The sequence below is a fragment of the Malurus melanocephalus genome, unplaced genomic scaffold, assembly GCF_030028575.1.
Source record: "Malurus melanocephalus ecotype Western Australia unplaced genomic scaffold, MMel_1.1 scaffold_114, whole genome shotgun sequence".
Classification (NCBI taxonomy): domain Eukaryota; kingdom Metazoa; phylum Chordata; class Aves; order Passeriformes; family Maluridae; genus Malurus; species Malurus melanocephalus.
The window spans coordinates 1,827,229-1,848,942 of NW_026623346.1; the positions used below are offsets into that span (position 1 = coordinate 1,827,229).

General features: G+C 36.2%; 1 protein-coding gene across 9 annotated transcripts in view; it reads right to left on the reverse strand.

Moving 5' to 3' along the window:
• Window positions 1–5,375: 5,375 nt before the first annotated feature.
• SBF2 (SET binding factor 2) overlaps window positions 5,376–21,714 on the reverse strand; it is a 226,965-nt gene continuing 210,626 nt past the window's right edge. For 6 of the 9 annotated variants that reach the window (XM_057369734.1, XM_057369731.1, XM_057369737.1 and 3 more), the window contains 8 exons: window positions 18,350–18,476; window positions 17,412–17,539; window positions 16,866–17,099; window positions 11,594–11,698; window positions 10,303–10,496; window positions 9,787–9,874; window positions 8,232–8,363; window positions 5,376–7,950 (listed from right to left, as the gene is read on the reverse strand). In XM_057369734.1, coding sequence (XP_057225717.1) covers window positions 7,852–7,950; window positions 8,232–8,363; window positions 9,787–9,874; window positions 10,303–10,496; window positions 11,594–11,698; window positions 16,866–17,099; window positions 17,412–17,539; window positions 18,350–18,476 — 1,107 coding nt within the window. In that variant the 3' untranslated portion in view covers window positions 5,376–7,851. The remainder of the gene's footprint in view (window positions 7,951–8,231; window positions 8,364–9,786; window positions 9,875–10,302; window positions 10,497–11,593; window positions 11,699–16,865; window positions 17,100–17,411; window positions 17,540–18,349; window positions 18,477–21,714) is intronic. The other 3 variants (XM_057369738.1, XM_057369736.1, XM_057369732.1) reach the window with 2 other exon arrangements.

Sequence of the window (21,714 nt, forward strand, 5' to 3'; positions counted from 1 at the left end):
ATTCAGATGTTGGCTGCTATGAGGTTTTGTTTCCCAAGTAAACATCTCCCTTTGTTACTTCTATCCACGTTTGTTCTCAAAAACACACTACAGGTTTCTCTCTCCTCTTCCATGCTCTTCAAGCCTTGCAAACCAGAGTTTGATAATATTATTTTCTGATTTAGCAATAAATCCTGTATATTGTTTTAACTGTCCTCTTTTTCAAGGGCTGTATGACTGTTTCTTTGAAAAGTGTTTGGTGCACAATATCACTTTTCTCTTTAAAGAGAACAGCTTTACCTAATGCAGCAGAAGCTCAGGTTTGCTATAACCTTATAGCAGTTAAAAATCAAGTGTGTGTGTTACCTACCAAGTTCTTTTAAGAGGAGCAAAGGTAGCACTTCGAAGTAGCATTACTTTCCTCAAGGATTTATTAGCACTGATATTTGGGCCCACTTTCACTGCCATATCACATTTTGCTTTTTCCCTATGCAGATGAAATGGAACAGGCATGTTTGCTACGTGGTTTCTGGTTAAAAAAATTTCTGTATATGTGCCAAGGGAGACTGTTGGTGTTTCAAAATGCTAGGAATCCTACAGAAAATGACAGTATTAATTACATAATATCTCAAAATAACATTAGCAATAATTAGTAACAAGACAGCAGTGTAATGGCAATGTTTGGTCAGCCCACTGGTCCATTTTGTCTTCTGTGCTGTCTCTGACAGTACCTTATGCTCAGCTACACTGAAGAAAGATCAAGAAAATTCATAAAAAAATTGTTTTGTTTGAAGCAACACATATAAGGCAAAGACATCCACAATCCTCTATATGACTAAAATCCTGTATTATAGGTTATTCCACATTTGAGAATACCCATATAGCAGATAATTCTGTTACATCATGGAAAGAATGGCCCAAATTTGGAAATTCAAGTAGAGACTTGACAGTGTATCCTTTGTACCCATCTCCAGCAGCTGACAATAATTGGGCCAAGTCAGTGCTTGATAAACAAAGCTGTGATGTTCTCCTGGAAATACACTGATAGCAACATTAGCAATGGTATTTCCAAAGCCCAGAGTTCAGCATACTTGATGTTGGCTTCACGTTAACCTCTTTCCCCAGTGTTGTTAAATCTAATTCCAAAGAGCGATAGTCATATGTCAAATGCTGAGGGTGTTTGAAATCCAGGCTCAGATCCAGGGTCATCCCGTAGGGCAGCCCAGCAGACCACACTCAGTCACCAGCCCTGTTTCCCTGCTCCCCAAAATTCAGAAATACGGATGTACAACTTGAACTAGCCACTAGTTTCAGAGTACTTGGGGGAAAAAAAGACATTTTCCCCATTTGGCTTGCAGAATATCAGAGCACCTGCAAGTATTCTAGGCACCTCTTGGGAATGAGTTAACATGGGTCATCCTTGCTTCTCAAAAATCCCTCATCTAAATTTAGACATGATCAGACAAGTAAAGGTCAAAAACAGAACAGGGAGTGAGACAAGTATGGAGAGAGGTTTTGGTGAACAGTTAAAGCAACTGCCCAGAGGAAAGTAAAGGAGGTAGGAAGCCTTCCTTTGCTGCTGGAGGTGTGGGTGTATGGGATACACTTCCAAGGTCTGCTTACCTGCAATTCTTCCTTCCCATTTTCACTGTGAGCCTTCCCACACTCCACTCTGGCACAGAACTGCCCTTTTCCTTTCTAACGCTCTGATCCTCCATCTAACAGCTGAATAGGCACTAAGCTGCTCACATCTGCTGTTTTCATCTCTGCTTTACACTGCCACCAACTCATTGCTGTGTCAGGCACCAGCAACCAGCCACGGCTTGCTTTTCCCCTGCTCTTCTCCACTTCCTGACATCCATAGTTTTCATAGCCTGTGTTCATCCTGGCTCATCCTGCTGAGAAGAGTTTTATCTAAAATCCTAACTTCCAATAATACACCAATGAGAGCAGTAATACAGTCATTTGTAACTTCAAGTGTCACTGGAGGCCTCATTACTCTGTCATGCAACTCAAACTGATCATGAAAATTAACAGAAATCCCTGGGCGGGAATCCCAATATAAATTGAAGGATCTCTGTCTGTTTGGGTTACACATACATATTTTTCAAATACAGTTATCAGTTTTCTTGAGATAGTGTCATGAAATAAGGAAAGCTGTCCTTATCTCCAGTATTATATGAATTTAATTTAAAAGAACTTATATATGCATAATGTTTCACTGTGAAATGGCGAGCAGGTCTGAGAGAAGATAATGTGGGAAGGATGCACAGAACTGTATCTCCAGGAAATACCTGAACACTGTAAGGCAACATGCATGCAGTCACCTAGGCCAGGGGAAAAATATTTTAAATTGAGGCCTTTCAGACAACAGCTAACAGAATTTAGGGGCAGTCGACAGCAAGTTGCTAGGGTATGCATGATGTTGTTAACAGCAATATTTAGGTCTGATAGCAAAAGTGGAAAATCTGCTTGCATGACAAAAACCTGTGCGCAGTAGTCTTTGAACTAAAACACATTCAGCACCCCAGGAAATAGCTACGTGTTTGTGTTTTTTTCCTAGGCTGAGAAACTTGTCACATATGCCACTGTGTGGTCAGCTGTGTGGGCTTAACAACTGAAACAATAACTGATAAAATCAGTTTATCTGAAAGATTTATTTTCTCTCCAGAAATTTGTGTCACTGAAGAAACAAAGTCTCAAAGGCCTATGCATGGAGAAGGGCATGCAAAACGTAGATATTTCTGGTTAAAACTGGATGTCTGATGGCTGTAGCACAGAATGATACTTTCTGAGACTGTCAAAAGAGCTACAGCCGGCCCTGACATTGCTAACATACATCACACACACAGTGGTCAATGACACCATCCCACATACCAAAACCAGCTCCTCAATTTATTGCTGGCTCTGGTTTATTATCACTTGATGGGATATTGTCCAGCTTTTCATACATACTCAGACCACATGAAGACTTACTGCAGGCTTTCCTTTCTGTCAGAGGCCTGAGGAGGAAAAGAATAACTTAATTTTGACTTAAAATTTTGACTGGTTTTTGGTCAGAAAACAGTTCTAAAGATGATGAAAACTAGTTCTTTTAAGTAAGAAAAGTAAAAGAGGTTTTTGAACTTAATTTTCCTTTATAGCAAATACATGAAATACACTAATTCAGGAGGCACTGACAATGAGACTTCTTTGAAAATTTAAAAACAATATAATAAAAACATCTCACAGGCATCTCGGAGAAACAGGCTTACCAACTTCATAAAAAAATCAGTGGCAACTCCAGTACAAACTCTCCAATGTTTCTTTTCAAATTCCAATCCTAAATAATTTGCCTGCATGAAACACTACAATGTTTTCAAGGCTTTATACTAAACAGTCAAAGTATTATTGAAAAAGCAAGTACTTGCTTAAACTACTGCATTAAAATATTTAATGTGAGGGGTAATGTGACCACAGCAGGAGTAAAATTAAGTTTTACCCACTGTAATGGCACAAAATCAATGCAACATATGCAAAATCTGTGCATGCAATTATTTAAACCTGAGACTGATTTTACCTGCACTGTAATGTTGCTTACCATGTTGAACTTCACTCATAATTACACACAATTTTATGAAGTTATCATTTTGAACTTACTGGAGTCTTGATGTGAACAGGGATGTTGTACCTGGTATGAATCTTGGACAATTAATGGAGACTTCTAACACAAATAGACACTACCAAGTTTTGGAGGTCCTCCTTGGTGACAGCATTGTTAGAATTACAAGAATTTGGAGTTTAACAGAGAGAGAAATTTATTAAACAACAAAGTATTCATTGATATTTGCTCAATATACACTGATAAAAAAGACATCAATAAATACACCTTAAAGTCAATCAAGACAATGCCTCAGATTCTTCTAGGTGAGTAAGAGGGGTAGGAAGGAGCACAAAATACCTGAAACAACTGCTCCCTTCTTATCTCTTTCCAGGATAACACTCTGGTCTTTTTAGCCTAAATATTTACATCTCCTACTATTGCCTGTTTTACACATGAAAGTATCAGCTCACTATGACTGTCCTAGAAGACACTGAAAGAAAACATCATTACCAGAGAATAGACAATGGAAAAACTGTAAACATACTAAAATCATCATTTCCTATTCATAACTGTGCAAATTCTAACATCTAAGCAAAATTTGAAGAGAAAGGAAGAATCTTAATCTATATGATGCAAGCTGAAATTGGAAAAAATATAATTTCCCATTGGATGTTGACTAGTAAATGAAGAGAGTAAACAATAGTGAACTTGCAGCATCCTTATTTGACAGTCAATTAATGAAAAGTTGGATGTAAAAAAACTCCTGCATGAGAATGTTGATGCTACCACTGCCCTTGGCTTGCACAGTAGCCAAAATTGGGGAAGAAACTGATCAAATACAGACAAACCCGCTTAAAGTAGGTGCGACAATGATATTCAGCATGAACTTCAGCATAACTGGGGAATGGGCAGATTAATTTCAGATTTCTAACTCTCCAAAGCAACCACAGGATAATCATGAACAGACAAAGTATTTGGATGATCACAAATATGAAAAATGAGAAATGTGGTGCAGCCACTTTGACATACTCCAAGAATATTATGGGACAGAAAGGCAAAATGACAGTATTTGGATACGATCACCACATTTTTGTTATGTCTGAAATGCACAAAGTATCAGATACAAATAATGTGTGTGGGATGTGACACAAAATTTTGAACATTTGTTCTTGGGCCTGTTAGCTGTTTGTGTACCATTACATAACCAGTGACCCACATGTGTGGCATGCTAAGTATTTTATTTGTTAGTGGAGTAACCTTAAGGTTCCATCAAAAATAATGGTTTTTATAAAAAACACTTGTTAGATAGGAAAGAGAAATCACTGATATAATACCCCAGTAGCAGCCCTTCAAAGCTCTAACTCGCTTCATTCCTCCACYTATGACATGGATGTTTTGGTATTAAACAGAAGGGCAAACAACCCTCTCCCCTTATGCAAGACCTGGTGCAATTCTATTTTCTACAGCAGGAGCCTTGTGATACTCAGTATGGGAATAGTGATGTGACACAGCAGAGGGAGCACGTCTGCCTCATCCCCAGCTCCTGCATGGGTTCCTTTTTCTAGAACATTTTCATGGAATATGAAGTTGAATCCCTTTGTACATATCATTTTCCTCAAACAAATTCTTAGTTTCTAATTCTCTACTGCTGCTGCCACAACGCTAACAACTGGCAAACCCTGTAGCTTAAGCTTTGCTGAGTTCTCCATGTTTTCTGTTTGAAACATCTTTTTGCAGAAGAGAGACCCTCAGGGATACTGCAAACTTTGTGTCTTCACACCAAGAGCCTTTTCATACCATTCCCTCGTATGTTCCTTACACAGACACCACAGATATCACATATCTTATTTCAGCTTTTATTTRGGTATTTTTAAGTTAAGTTGCTCAAGTCCATTTTCCATCAATACAGATACTAAAAATTGAGATCAACATTTAAGGCAACATTAGCATCCATACCAAGCTCAATATGTAAACCATATAATCTAAGCACCACAGCACCCAAGAACTGCAACAGGTCCCCTACCTCYGTCACACATTCCCTCTCCGTTTGAACTCTGCTATTCCACACAACACTCAGGAATTCCATTTAGATGCACATTCTCAAGTAAGACCTTGCCATTTTTTTATAGTTTATTTTTTAGGAATTAGATCGCTTTTGCATAAGGTGATAAGAGTGAGATATGTCTTAGGGTGAAAGTATGCAGTTGACTTATGGTGCAATACCATATAGAACTTAAAAAAAAATATAATTAACATCATTATTCAATGACTTAGTATGACCATTACATGTATTTAGCCTTTTGGCAAAGGCTATACATTGAGACTTGTTAGAATGATAAGTTTGCTTTAAATTGTGATTTCTTTAGTGTTACTGTTGACAAGTGTTTGAGTTAAGGATGCCCAAGTGCAACTTTCAGGTAAGAATATTTACAAGTATACAAAAGACCACATAGTTTTAAATACACCCACTATTCTTAATACAGAGTAAATAAGGATTTGTCTTGTGCCCATGGAATATTTCAACACGTGGGTCTCTCTTTTTTCTCTTTTACAGTAAAAGGAAAGGTTTTACTTTTCCTTAAGAAGTGTATTTATTACAAGATGGTTAGCATACATATATCACATAACATACAAGAGTTAAAATTAACCAGTTACAAAATAAGCAGTGGTATGTATATCTTCATATAACCTAAGAACAGGATCAGTATTTTACAAAGTACATATAAAAGTACTTCATATACAAAGAAAAATACAAATGTGCATACATCATTGTCACAGGTGGAAATTTGTCAATTGAAAAATGCTAGAAAAAGCCTTCTTATTTTTGTTTTGAAATTGCAAATGCATTAAAAACAGCTGCATTTCCTATTGTGTATGGTGAGAAATCTATGTTCCTTTCTGACAAAATACATTAGTTATAAAAAACCCCACAAAATTTAATAACTGAAAAAATCTTGTAAGTATAGTCAGTTTGGTTAGGCTGACATTAAATTACAAGCAGAACAACTGGAAAAATGAGAAAATAGTGAATTATATATACAGACCTTTTGTAATATTAGTGTGCTATTTAACATATTAACATTTCAAAGTAAAAACAATGGCTTAATTACCTACATAGTCTACTCAAAGTCCTCACTATTTGTAGACTTTCTACTAAGTTGGGGCTATTAAAAATGTTTCTCCAGGACTTTAAGCAGAACAAACACATTTCTTCAAAAGTAAAAATCTATAAACAGTCTTCCAATTAATGTGCAAAAAAATATTTAAAAAGTATCAAATCACGACACCTCAAACTTGATTATGTACACATTTAATATCTGTAAATGTTGTTAACTAGCTAGTTTTGTTCTGTGATAAATAACTTACCTCTGTCCTGCAAAATGTCTGCATTGTAAAGATTTCAGTGCAAGTGCTTGCTTCATTGTTTAGTGCATTATCATGTTCGCTATTTTTTATTTTACAGTAAGCAGAACAGCATATAAATTAACACATACAACTCACACACAAGAGATCCTTCTTCTACTGAATTCCTAGTTTGTTGTTTTCCATTGCTCCAGGATACTGTCAGCCAGTTTTCTTTTGTTTATCCCATTGGAATTGCAAACAGAATCTAAAATAAAAGTGCTATGGTTTTCAGGTAATCCCTAGATTTTGAAATTCCATAACATTGCAGAAACACTCAGCAGAGCACAAGATTAGAGAATGACCTGCACACCGAGAAGACTTGAATGTCTGGCATCAGGCAATTTGACTTTTTGGTCTTTAAAAATATCAACTGTCTATAAACATTGGCAACCTGGTGCGTTTGTCACTGGACTCACAAGCCTCATTTATTTATTTGCTTTTAGGAATTGTAGACATGTTCCCTCTTATTCATGACTAGCTTGGAAATAAGAACATTCTGCTTAAAAATCTAAATAAAGTGGAAATACACTTCCTATTGAAGGGAAAATATCTACGCTTTCCTTTGGACAGGTTTCCTAACAGAATAATTCTGAAATAAGAAAACCAGGATTAGATGATAGTGCAAATACAGCCCACTTTTATAGCTAGGAATTGTACTGCAGAAAGAGGAAATTCAGGCTAAATGGATTATTATTTTTCCAAGTCCTCCCTGCAGAAAAAAAAAATAGTAGTTACAGTGGTTATAATTATTAAACAGAACTTATGAACTTTTATGGTTGAAATGTAAGGAAGGCGGATTGTGTGTCAGTAACATTCCAGAACTCAGTTTCTTCCAGGAAGAGGTGCTTTTAATGTGACTTTATCACGGAACATTTTTCCTCTTTCTAAGCATCTGAAATGCAACTCTGGATCCTGTCCATCCATTGTTGAGCACTTTGTGCATCCTGGGCACAAAAATTATACACACGTTTATTTGTCTTCAGCTGCGAAGGAAAAACAAGGACACAAAGACAGCAGTCAGCACATGGAAAACAAAAYTTGCAAACTTTAAACTGTAATACTCAATGTGCTAATTGGGTCTGAACATAACATTTTTGAACTACTACTGTTGAGGGCGATGCCAGCTACATAAAAACTTTTTGTCTTGAGATGGGATGACACGTCCAATCTAGTTCACACCTTCCAGCAGGACTGGAAGCAATAGATAAACACACCAAGGAAGAATGTTTCACATAAAGATCAAGGAAAGACCAGATATACTTACATCAAAAAATGCCTTTTCACTGGCATGTTTTGGGGCTCCAATTGTTGGAGAAGCAGGAATCACAGTTTCCACTTCTGCAAGGTCTATATGTCCCTTACAGCTTGTATCCTCACCAGAGTCATAGTATCGCAGCTGGAGACAAGAGAAAAAAAATCCAGACATACTTTTAGATGGACATTTCCATTTAATTCCCTTTTTCTGGATACAGCCTGGAGGCATGGAGTGGTAAGGGTGGGAGGCACAAATATTGTTAGAAGCCAAGGAGGTGGGGGAAGAGTATTTTATCATCAGAGCTCCAGAGCAGAGAAGCAAATAGTCATGGATTGCTATTGAGGACATGCGAGGCAGGAAAGAACCATCTCTTCACTGGTCATTACATAAAATAACACAAAAGCTTTACTTCATCAAGCTGTTAAGAGAACTCTTATCCTCTGTGTTCCAAGAATTTAAAGGTATCAACAAAAATTTAAGTGTAATTTTAGGTAATTATAACCCACATAGGAAACTCACATTTTCCTATACTGCACAGTGTTTGAATGAAGACTGTGCTTTTTTTTTTCTCTCCTTACAAAGATACTTTGACATGAATATTAATCACGCTGTAAACTGAGTTTCAGCATGCAAACAAGTTCCAAAAAAAGCTCCCACAACAAAACCCTAACAAATTCCCATAAACCAATGCAAAACAGTAAAAGAAACCTTTACAGTTAAGGTCAAACAACATAATTCCAGCTAGGACTGACCTGCATAACTCCTGCATCTATCATACTCAGAAGGATATTTAGTTATACAAAAAATGTAAAAGCACTTTTTTCTCCTGTAAAATAACCTTTTCTCCTATATATAGGGTATATAGGATATATTAGGAAGAATAATTTGTTGGAATTTACCACACTGATCTAGAAGTACTCAATTAGCATTTCAAGAGATGTCTGTCTATATAGAGTACATATTTTTAAGTGTATTGACTACAATAAATTAATATTTTTTAAACAAAAGCACACATAACTCAGAAGTTACAAGTCCCACTGTGTGGAATAATTATCTCAATGAAGATTACTGTCTGATTATTTGAGGTACACAAGGATATAAATTTTTACTGCAGAATTCTGGCAAACGTAAATTGGATAAAATGTTTAGACTATCAGAACTTCTTTGTTTTTGGTGCTTCTTTTACAATGATTACGTGGAACATTTATGAATGATTTTGCTACAAAATTTACCAGACTTTAACTAATTTAAAATACTCCTATATATTATTTGAAATGCTTCTCCTATGTTTTATAAAATACTTCCAAATAATTTATAAAACAGTCCTATATATTTTTTCTCAAAAATAAAATCAGAGAACTAAAACCTCTCTGTCCATGGAGAATGCAGTATCAGCTACAAGACATACAAGACACACATAGTTAGGTCTAGAATGATGTAACGCACATCACATCTGAAAAATCATCATTACTAATATTGTTTGTAAAACAAATATATACAAACCCAGCAAATAAAAAAGAAGCAACATAATAATAAAAAAGTCCATTATCTGAAAAGGTTTTACCTGGTGTTTTGTCACATCCAGCACAAACCAGCGAGGTTTCCAACCTTTAAGTAAAGCTCCCCTTTTGTACAGCGTACCTTCAAAAGATCTGAGATGGACAGAAAATACAGATGGCACGTGATTTCATAATATCAATACTGCTGACAAAGAAGAGCTCCAAAATTATTATATCCATATTAAACACTTACTTTTCTGCAGTAAAACAAGCAAGATTTAAACCAATAGTTTAGTTATTGGTAACTGTGATACACTGATAAAATACCCTATTAGTACTTTGGATGCATGAAATATACAACTACAATTTGCTTGTGCATCTCATGAAAGGGAAGGGAGAAAGATGCTGGCACAAGATAGAGGCCCACCTACTGAGACAACTAAATGTAATCAAATCCAAAAAGAAGGAACAAGATAGCCACTAACATTCTGTGCATGTGAAAATGTAATTTTTTTCCTAAGGCAGAGACTTGTACCTATCAACTAAAATATTCATAAATACTCCATGATTATTCAGTTTACCTATTTTCATCATACTTTGATGCGAAATGATTGTACAGCGTCGTTGTTCTTCTGTCTACTCCATTAGAGGGGGAAATGCTGGAACTCTGCTCCTCACCCAACCCACTGTCAGGTATTTCCAACAAAGACCTCTTTTGATAGGAATGTAGATTAGGTGACATCATCCCTGAGGAGCCAGAAGGATGTCTCCGGAGCTGAACAAGAGGGAAACAGAAGAAAAAAGGTAATGCAATTTGTCTTGCACTGTGAGACTGTCTCGGTGCAATAAATACATGGTACACCATGTAAGCCGTAATTAATTAATGGAACCAATTAATGATGGAATTAGTGCAAGGCCAAAAAAAATCTTCCTGTTACAAGTCAGTGTTGCCTCAGAGAAGAAGCCAAAGGGATGGCAATTCCCTGCATTTCTTAAGCAGAAGGGTTCACAAGGTATTAGAAATCAGTATTTCAGAAAAGCCTCATACATTCCAGTGACATGATGTTGAACAGTGTTTGCCTTGGTTTCTCAGAAGCATCTAAAACTAGACAGACATTGGGATACAATAAATTTCCCTGATTCCAAAGGGAAAGAAGAGGGGAAAAGGAAAAACTATGGTTTCCAAGAGCTATTTTATAGATCCATGCCATTTAAATTGAATCTCAACAACCTGGAATAAGAAGGATCCTGAATTTGGTCCTAATCTAAATGACAACACTACAGATACAGTCTTGAACTGGTAATTCACTGTGCCAAGCTCACAGGCAAAGCTCCCAACAAGCAGTATCTACCATTATTCCTGGTGCACACACAGAGCAAAGAGGCAGCCTTTGACTTAGAAAGCATCGATATTGTCAGCTCTTCTCCTCAACCACAGTCAGGAATTGGAAACACAAGCATGAATATTTCCTATCTCTACTTAGTAAGTATAACTCCATTTAGCCACGGAATTATCTTTACTTATCTCTGAAAACTGTGATATCCTTTTGGCTACTTTCAGGAACTGAGCCTTTTTTTGTACTTAAACAATCTTTTAAATATATGAAAACCATAGATTTTTGCATTAGTACGACACTCATTTTATCTGCATGCCTTAATCTACTCTGGAAAAGCAAGTACATAAATAGCACAAGTAAAAATATATTTTTCAACATGAAGAAATAAAAAGCCAGTATCACGGGTTAAAACAACATATTCAGTTTTTCAAAAGCCGTGTTTTACTCCAAGAAATACAGTGATCTTGTCAGTGCCCCAGGTAGCCTATATAGCAGGAATGGAATTACTCTACTGGACAAGCTCTTTTCTACTTACATTGTCTTGTCTGGTGTCATCCTTTAGATTCATTTTGACCCTTTCCCACAAAAGCTGCCACCTCTCTGGACTCTGATTTAATTTACTTTCCAACCTTTCGATTTCCTGAAACAAGTAACAAGGGTTTCCTTAAGAATAAACATTTCTAACTGATTATTCCCTACAATCATTTCTATACAACCATTCTCAAATCAATGTTTTCACACAGTGACCCTTCAGACCATATTGTTCAGTAATATTCAAGAACCTCTGTGATACGAGCTATAAACTCAGATCCATCAGAATCAGGAGTAAAAGGCACCCAAGGACAGCATCAGCCACAATGCTCTTCCTCATGCCCCAGGTTGGAGGAGCCATCAGGCTTTCAATTCTCTCCCCRTCCTCTGAACACACAAAATTCAACACCAATTGTCATAACAGAAACACAACACTGATAAGGACAGGCTGTATTTTATAAAAATATTTACAAAGAACAAATTCTGTGCTGTGACACCAACATTGTACAGTGCCAATATTAACATTTACCCTGGTTTATAAAATGTGATACAAAGCTGTAATAAAAGAAGGAAACGAAACAGAAAGATTTATTCAATTTGGATGCCAAACTGTAACAACATGTTCTTGTTGTGGAACATATTCATGTTGGGAATATGACCTATGTTGATAACCTCCAGTTAGGGTTATTTCCTGTTAATAAGGCAGTGCAAAATTAAGTAAAAAGAGGCAACTCTATTAGCTTATATCTACTTGTGAACATTCATTGATATATTTGTCAAGACTTTGATGTGTGGTCCATATCACCTGCCATGCTTCCCTTCTGCATTTTTACTTTCAACAACTAAATTTTTATGAAAATCTGATTATTAATGAAATAAAATTAAAAACTCAATTTTGCCAATTCAATTAATGATGTAATAAAAAAATGCCACAGGACARTTTTTACATTATACAGAAGCCAACTAAATATAAACACATTTATTTTCAAAGTAGAGAAAGTCTCTACTTCTATCATTAAAGTAGATTTAATAATGTTCTCCAACTCCTATTGGTCTTTTGATTGAAAAATTCTTCAATAAATTGCTATTAATTGAAAGGCGGGAAATTATTATACTTTTAAAGTAAGAAAACATTTTGAAATTAACTTCTGAACTAAACTTTGGACTCCTAGGTGAAAAAAAATAGCCAGCATTTGACAATGTAACAGGAACAAAATATTTCTACCAACCCTTCCTTGCTGAAGCTAAATTGGAAAACCCTGAAGTGAAACTCAATATAAGAGATGTGGCTTAACAGCAAGAATCAAACCAGAAGTTTTAAATACTGAAGGTAGCTGAAAGTCATATATGCTTTCTGTTAAGAAATAAAACCAGAATACTTTTGTTTGGATTATCGTCACAGGTAGATATAAAAATAAGGAACCATGAACACAGGCTTCTCCAGATTACTTGTTACTCTTTCAAAGTATTGAATGGAAAATACTTCTAGATGGGAGACATAAAACTGAATCAATTTACCACACACTTCTAAAAGTAAAAGCATTTCCAAATTGCTGCAAAAGGATATAAGCTCTTGATTGCTGTAAATAGTCAGGTTTTAATCTGATCATTCTCTTTCTGCCCTAGTCTTGACTTCTGAGCACAAGTCCTTCTCTGCAGAATCTGGAAGTAACTGAAACTTGTTACTTAGCAACTGGGTCACATTCCTTCTTTTTTGGCTCTGCAATGAGTAGTGCTTCCAGAATTTAAAATGAAAAAAATTCATGAAAAGCTTTCAACAATTCCCTGTATATAACTTGAAAAGTTAGGAATAAATTCTCCTTTAATAAACCTCATGTAAAAAACCATACGTGGCAATAAATCACTGCAATTGATTCTTGCCCCTTCAGTTTTAAATTTTACAGAAAGCATCAGATTTTGTTTTTCCTTCCCAGGGAAGTGTGGAATGCGCTATGAATAGATTCATTTCCTTGAAAGAAAAAAAATTCCTCAATTTATCTCTCTGATTCATCTCCTGTTGTCCAGGCTTACAGGGGCAGAGATATATATGTATAAAAAGAAAGGTTGTAACAAATTCAATTATGAGAGTATCCATTTCCTGCAATTAGCAATCAAAAGCAATTAGCATTACTGTGCCTTTCAGAAGCTCTGCTAAATAACCTGCTTTGGAACACCTGAATGGTGGAGACAGGAGTTAAATCTGCAGAAGCTCCAAAGCTCGGGGGACTGATCACCCCCTTTGCATCCACAATGTGTGTGCATATAAGATCATCTCTCACAATTCTTTAAAGCACCAGAATCTGCTCCACCCTTAAAAGAACGGCACCACATTCTACCATGAAAATTCTGAATTAAGGTACTCAACAACTGCTCAGTTTCTGCTTTTACACCCTTAAGAGCACTATCTAGTTTTCAATTGAAAAATATCTTTAGAACAAACAAATTTGGGCTTATCATTGTAGACTAAGTGAGAATCAATCTTCCCCAGTAATTTACGATGCTAAATATGGTCTTAGTTGAAACATTTTTTGGATACCAACCCATTCTCAGTGGATTTATGATTAAAGAGAGGTCTTTCTCCTATATCAGCAATAGCCCTAAATTAATAACTTGTTTTAAAAGAAAGTTCACTTTGCCTCTTAAACTTAGAAGAATAATTTTGTAACCTTTATATAATCCCTCCAAAGTTTTCCAAATGTTCTCTCCATTGCTATCTTTTATTACTATAATCTAATTCACAAATAGCATTCAAACTTGTTGTGGGTTAAGGTTTCTCCTTTTGTTTACTTTCTTGGGGAATTTTCTTTCCCATTTTGTTGCTGGGATACACTGATTGCCAGGTCACCCTTTTGATGGCTGGGCGATTGGGGAAGACAAAAGAACCTAGCCCCACCAAAGGGTCTCCCTGGGCACTGCTCCTGCCTGGCAGGTTTTTTTTTTCTCTCTCTTTGGAGAGAGGGAAGTACTCGCGGGAGTTTTGGGCTCCRGGAGGTTGGGTGGGGGGCAGGGGGGGTAGCTTCACTTCCTGCCCTGCTTGGCTTGGAGGAGGAAGGTCAACCTGCTGCCTGTGGGGGAGAGCTCGCCTGCTCTTTTCTGCAGAGCCCAGCATCTCTGGTCGTTGGTTCCTGTTTGATGCACTGTGATCTTCTACCCTTGTGCCTTGCTGGGGACCCCTGAGATTCCAGCTGCAGTGGGTGAGTTCTGCTGCATCCCATCTGCAGTCGTGGGATTCTGCTCGTCTCTTTGCTCATCTGGTCATTCTGAGGTTTTCTTGCTGTCCAGAGGAGCACCGAGATTGGCATTTTCCCCTGTGAGTTTTCAGGGGAACTTTCTCTCCGTCCACCTCTGCTGGTTTGTGTCTGCCATTGGCCACTGGGAGATCTGAACCAGCCAGGACCCGCCACACAGCGTCCCCTGCAGCCGCCGGGGAATCATCACACCCACCCTGCCCAGCCGGGAGCCAACAGCGCCCCTGCCGACTGGGACTGTAACTGCACCAAAGGGGAGGGTGTGTCTGTGTGTGAGGCTGTCACTGGGTTTGTGGCTGGGTTGGTTGTTGTTAATTGTTTCACCTTGTTATACATCTTAGTAAAAACTGTTATTCGCTTTTACCCATATTCTTGCCTGAAAGCCCGTGATTTTCAAAGCTGTAATAATTTGGAGGGAAGGGGGGTTATACCACCACTCCAAGTGGGGTCCCTGCCTTCATTGGCAAGCACCTGTCTTTCAAACCAAGACAAAACTCTATAAAACCTGACCCACATATCTTTAGCCTATAATATGGCGAATTTCCCTGTTCCATGGCAGCTCCTCACAGTTGTGCATATGGATAGTTTGGCATTTGCCCCAGGAAAAAAGGCAGGAATACAGCAGTGTTCTCCTGATGTGCTTCTGGCCTCTGGTCACCTGACAGGAAAGCTCTCTGTATTTTGCTGAAGTGTCCCTGATGTGACCCCTGCTGACAGGCTGCTCTTTCTTTGCATTTGGGAAGTCACAAGCTCGGAGAAGTTCTGACTGTCTTATTTTGAGTCAAGGGGAGTTTTACATTTTGAGTCAAGGGGAGTTTTACAAGGGGATTTTTTTAAAATTTTTTTTTTTAAATTGGGCATTCTCCCTGTGTTTGATCAATTAGGACTGGAAGGAGTAGACCAAAAGGAATTTGAGGAATGTGCCACAATAAAGCCAACCCTACATCAAAAGCAAGTCTATCTTCAAGGATTCATATCCATTCAGAAGCTTCCTGCATTAACACTTGCTAAAAATCATCTTTGATTCAGGAGAGTTGGGGGCCCACAGCATATCCTGATTTTCCAAAAATTGCAACATTTGGCTACATAATCCCAGCTTTGATTATAAGGTAAAGTCTGCAAAGAGTTTTCAAAATAGAACACTGAATGTAGGGATGTGTATCTGGACATACATGTGGCTTGAATGGAACTGAAGAATATCCTTGTCATTTTCCTGTATTATCAATTATAATGATAACCAAATATTAATTAATTATAATCAACAAACACCTCCTTAAGAGAAGACACATGTTAAATCACTCTAAATAACTACAACGAATAAGAGAATGAGTTTATTTTCAATTTTCTAATGAAGAAAGTACAAAACATAAGCAACCTAAATGAGCCCAAACAAGAAAAGCCAAAACCAAGCATCTATTTCAAGAACCAACAAATTTTGAAGAATCTAAATTTATTATTTTGGTTCTAGTGAACATGAATAAACTAAAAGCAATAATGAAAAGCTTTTTGGAGAAATTTGGGTCACGTTGTTCAGTTTATGTTTGTATATCTGTCTCCCAATTGTTAAAATCAACAAGTGTCAGATTCTATTTTCTGATCTGTCCAAAAATATGGGTCATTATTTTACCACACACCTACTTTAAAATTACTAGAAAGAGTTGAAGAAAGCAAGATTCATCATTTGCTCAAATGAAAAATAGCTGTTTCTGAATTTCCTACAAAAGGCAAACTAAAATTTAATTTATTCTTTAAACAGACAGTGAAAATTGAGTAGCTACTGACTACAATTACAGTGTATTCCCAGGGGAAGTGTGCATTCAGAACAACATCAGCTTTGCAAGAAGTCTGATTGATTCATCACCACCACATCTCCAGATCAACCAATCAGCCTTATTAAAGACCYGTTTTGACATCTACCATGATCCTTTTAATGACAGCATATCTGTAAGGCAGCAATTTCAATAAAAAGTAAATATTAATTTTATGAGCATAAAAGAACTTAMTGTTCTGTGCAACACATGTACGTACATTTAAAAGGCTGGTGATGGCATCAGGCTGTATTTTTTTTACATCATCATAACATGGCCACACTATTTTCCTCTTAGTCTGAGAGACTGAACCATCTGCTTGGTCGTTTTCTTCTGAAACATTGCATTTTGCAGGTACCATGGTCCAGTCATAAGAAGGACCTGTAGCCAAAATCTCTTCAACATAATAATCCCACTTTTTGAGGCTGGACATATTTACATTTGGCTTCAGTGCCTATTTGAAACAAAGTGATATTATAGTGACATTTTAACCATAATTTATATAATTTAATTAAATCAAACAATGAACCACATTTAATTCACCAGAATGCATAAGCACATGCTCCAGATTTGAGCTCTTTAAATGACATTTCCATGACTAAGATGACTTAGAATATCAGCCTATGAGACACTCATCCAATGAATCAAACAGGGTCAACTTTGTCCACCAAATATTTAACTCAGTAAAGAACAATTAAAATATTAAAATGTACTCAAGGAGACACTCAGAATAACAAACGACCTGTGTTTTCAAAAAAAATCATACCTCTACTTCAGCAGGGGCATAGAGGTAATTGAAGAAAATAGGGCTCCTTTTGTGCATCTTTTCAATACATTCCCAAATACAAATGCCTTTTTTGGCATGTTTATCTCCTTTATCTTCAAACAATGTCCCTGGGGAAAATAAGAGCAGCAAAAAGATATGATATTAGCATGACAATGCTAAGGCACAACCTAAAGGAATTGCACAGTTTAAAGGTATAGCAAAATCTACTGTCAAATGCCCATGTATCAGGAAATAAAGAAAGAAGATAAATAATAGATTTTAACATTTTTTGAAAATAAAATGGTTGCTCAAGCCTAGTCTGCCCCACAGCTGCACCAGCTTTGAAGAAAAGCATTAAAATTGACCACTTGCGATGAGAACCAGCCCACAAAGCAGAGAAATTTGGAGCACAACTGTGGTTGTGTAGCATTGGTAAGAGGGCACTAAGGGGGAGGTAAAGCCTTGGAAGCAGTAAGGTTGCACATGATAGATGGAGCAAAAAAGGAAGTATAAAAAGACAAATGTTGAAAATAATGCAAGAGAAAGTGAAAGGTAATAGATGGAAAGGCTTCTCTTTCTTGAAACTTTATGCACTCTCTGACGGATTCTCAAGGACTTTTTTTTCTGTTAAAAGACAGTTTAGTAGGGAAAATGGAACTATGTAGATGAATTGCTAAAACCCGCTGAGGCATGGTGCTAATTCCTTCCACTTTCTCTTAGAGCCCATCAGTGGCATGGCTCAGGAACCACTGCTGCAGAAAATACTACATATTCTTTATCTCCATTTTGCTTTTTAGACCTGAAATGTAACTCATTACCTGGTCACCATGCAGCTATTGGACCATCTCAAACCAGGCAAATTTTCGTAGGCCAAATATCAAGGAGAAAAATATCAACAACTCCGAAAGCAATATGCAATACACAAAGATCACACATACCATGTTCTAGTCTTTCATAATCTGAATCCAGAAGAAATGTTTTAAATCGATTTGATATGTGATGAAAAGCCAGAAACTTCAGATAATACTGATTGAACTCAAACTCTGTCGGGTATTGGTTATGAATCTAAAAAATAAAATGAAAAAAGGAAAAGGAAAAAAGTGGATATTGAAGTATAATACAAATAGATACGTAAGAAATAATAAAATGAAATGACAGCAAAACAATTTCCTCATGAATGCTGAAAATAAATGGCAAGTGTCACACAAATTCCTTCTAACATTTTGTCCAGAATATTTTTTGTCTAAGTATTCATGTAGTGTCTATGCTGCAAAAACATTTCAGATCAGCTAGAGTGAATAAGCAGTATTATACTCTGTACAAACCCCATGATTCTTTCAGGAAATCCAACTGGCTTTAAATCTTCTATGATAACTCTTGAATTACCGTGTAACTTCATTGCTACAGACGCTACTCCTGGATGTGGCTGGAATTCCAACTTGAACTGGAAGGTTTTGCAGTGGATTTCTTGCTATTGCTCAGAACCCCACGAAGCAGACATGTATAGAGACAATGCTGCAAATGACATTTCATCCTCCACTCCTGAAACAGCCAATTTCTCAAGTACTTGCCAGTCTACACATTTCTTCCTTTCCAAAATATGACTCAAAATATTACAGTATCAAAAGAAAACCACACTGAAGAGGTATTTTGCCCTTATTCGTTTAAACCAGAAAAAGCTATGCCATTCCTTAAATTGTTACCCTCATTAGGCTGTGGATCTAAATCACTGAATGTCTCCAACATGAGTCAGGAGCAGATATTTATTTAAGAAAACTATACAAGATTATGAGAGTAAAGCACTGTGAAATGGGTAGTTCTTCACATCTGCTTCTTTTTGACATTATCATAAAGAGCCTGGTGTAAGATTTTAAGCATGAAATTTAAAATTCATGGCAACAAAATTTGGCATCAGTTATTGATATTTTTACTTGATATCCATGTAAGTTGAAAGATTCTAAAAATCTTGATGAGATAGTGCATGGAGAAATTTCATGTGTTAATTCAAAATTGACTCTTCAAATAAGTTTATGACTCATGATCTTTATTTTCAGAATAAACATGGCAATTAACTGAAAATTCCTAATTACAGTGGAAATAAGTCTTGCAACTGAAAAAGAAATTGTTGATTGAATTTCACTTTTGAAATAGGTCTCACTGTGCTTTGTCTAGCTACACATCAAACCCTGTAATACACTTTTAGTTCTGCAATCTTCCTATGCTATGTATTTTGCATTCTCACCACTCATTTTCCTGTTCCATATTTTCTCTCTAATCTCTTATCAGTTACTCAATGGGGTTTTTTTCAGTACTGATTTTTCAGTACTGCTACCAAGACTACTTGAAGCTCCTAACACTTAGATTTCCACATACACCAGCTAAATAAGAAGGGGAAAAAAGTGATTAACAAGGAAAGGTTTTCTACTGAACATACAACAGTGACAGGAAAATCCCTTGAAAAGAACTATAAACACACACAGAGCGTTTGAGTCAGAGAATTTGTTATCATACCTCAGTATTAGCTTGGGGCTAGGCATTAAAAATGCCAAGATACTTTAAGATATGTCTCACCTTATTTAATCCCCATTTCTCCTGATACAAATACTCATTCCTGTAGTGATTTTTAAGAATAAAGTTATGCAAATTCTTTTCCATAATAAATTAAAGATTCAATTTCATAGATAAATTAAATTTGTAGTACCTTTTATAAAAAAAAAATCTTTTTGGCCATAACTTCTTTAGTATATATTTTCTCCTTGTGTTAGGAGAAGGTTCTTTTTAATATATTGTAAGAAGGAAAGGCAACATTCTGCTATTTGACATGATTTATACAGGGTCTTAACTTCTACTTATGGTCCCATGATTATTTTAATACATGTAAGAGTTACAAGAACAAGCTGCTAATAAAATCCTCTCATGGATCTAAGTGTTGTGAGTGATTCCATTTTGCGATTTCTAGATGCAGAAATATTACATTGTAACAACTAGAACTTATTTTAATAGAATTTACTTTTAAAGAGAAAACAACTGTAAATCATTTCTCCAATAAACAAATGTTGTTGTCTTAATCTCCATAATATATTAACATTTAAAAACTGATTAAACCCATATGTGTTTCTGATATTGTGATTAGAGAAACTCAGCATTTTAGAGTTCTTTTTAAAATTACCATGTAATTTCCATAATAATCTCATAGAATTATCAGCCTTCCTTAGTTTTGCAGTACATTTTGTTTTTTAAATTCCATTATATATACCATTATATATAAATTTTTACTTAGTATGAATGAGAAATATAGTACTCTAAATGTCTTGTGCTGGCAATTGCAACGAGGTTACTCCTGCAGACACTGGAATAACTGAACACATCTCCCACGGGAGCAGCACACTCACCTCCTCTTACACAGGGCACTGGAACAGAGCTCCTTATTGAGCTTAAAAGAAGACAACTCTAGAAAACCATCCTGTTTTAATTATATTTAATAAATTACCAAATAGGTTCCAAAGAAAAATAGGAAAAGCTTTTCTCACTGACATCACTTGCATAAACTCAGTCTCCTTAGAAGCAGAGAAAGTATCTGCCAGATGCTGCTATTGTGAAAGACTGATTTTGCATTAATAATTCAGCTGACACCTGGAGATATTGGCATAAACAATGACTTTTTATAAGATGATGCAGTTCTAATTTAGGAATCACTACTTCATTTGTTTTCCCTKTATCTTTAGTTTAACCCATGACATTTAATGCATGTACTGGCTCTGTGGTAAACTGCACTTAATATATGGAGACTAAAGGTTAAAAATACTTTGAAAGGACCAAATGTTCCAGTTCATAGGCAATCTTTAAAAACTGATTTTAATACACTACACTTCAGGTTCAAGTTGCAATCTAATTGGATTCTGTAGCTGTGTAACAATTTGCATAGAAACCAACAAAACTTAACTAAAAATTTCAAGTACAGATATTGATAAAACCTCCTTTCTTATGGTAAATTTGTAAGAAATTTCAACCAAATTTGACTTCAAAAGCAATTTCCATAGAATTTACAACCACGCTGTTAGAATTCGGTAAATCAATACTATGCCATCATCACAAATTAGTAGAATAATCTAACTAGCTTTAGAAGAGGTACTCAAAATTGCATTCTCAATGTGTCGGCAGGTCAATTAGCTTACAGATTTTTTTCTAGTAACAGACAAGTCTATATTATCTATATCACACCGATTATGCTTCCCATGCCGTGTCTTGGACAAAGATAACACTGGGTAAAAAGATTATAACCCCTACACAGCCCTATCTTTCC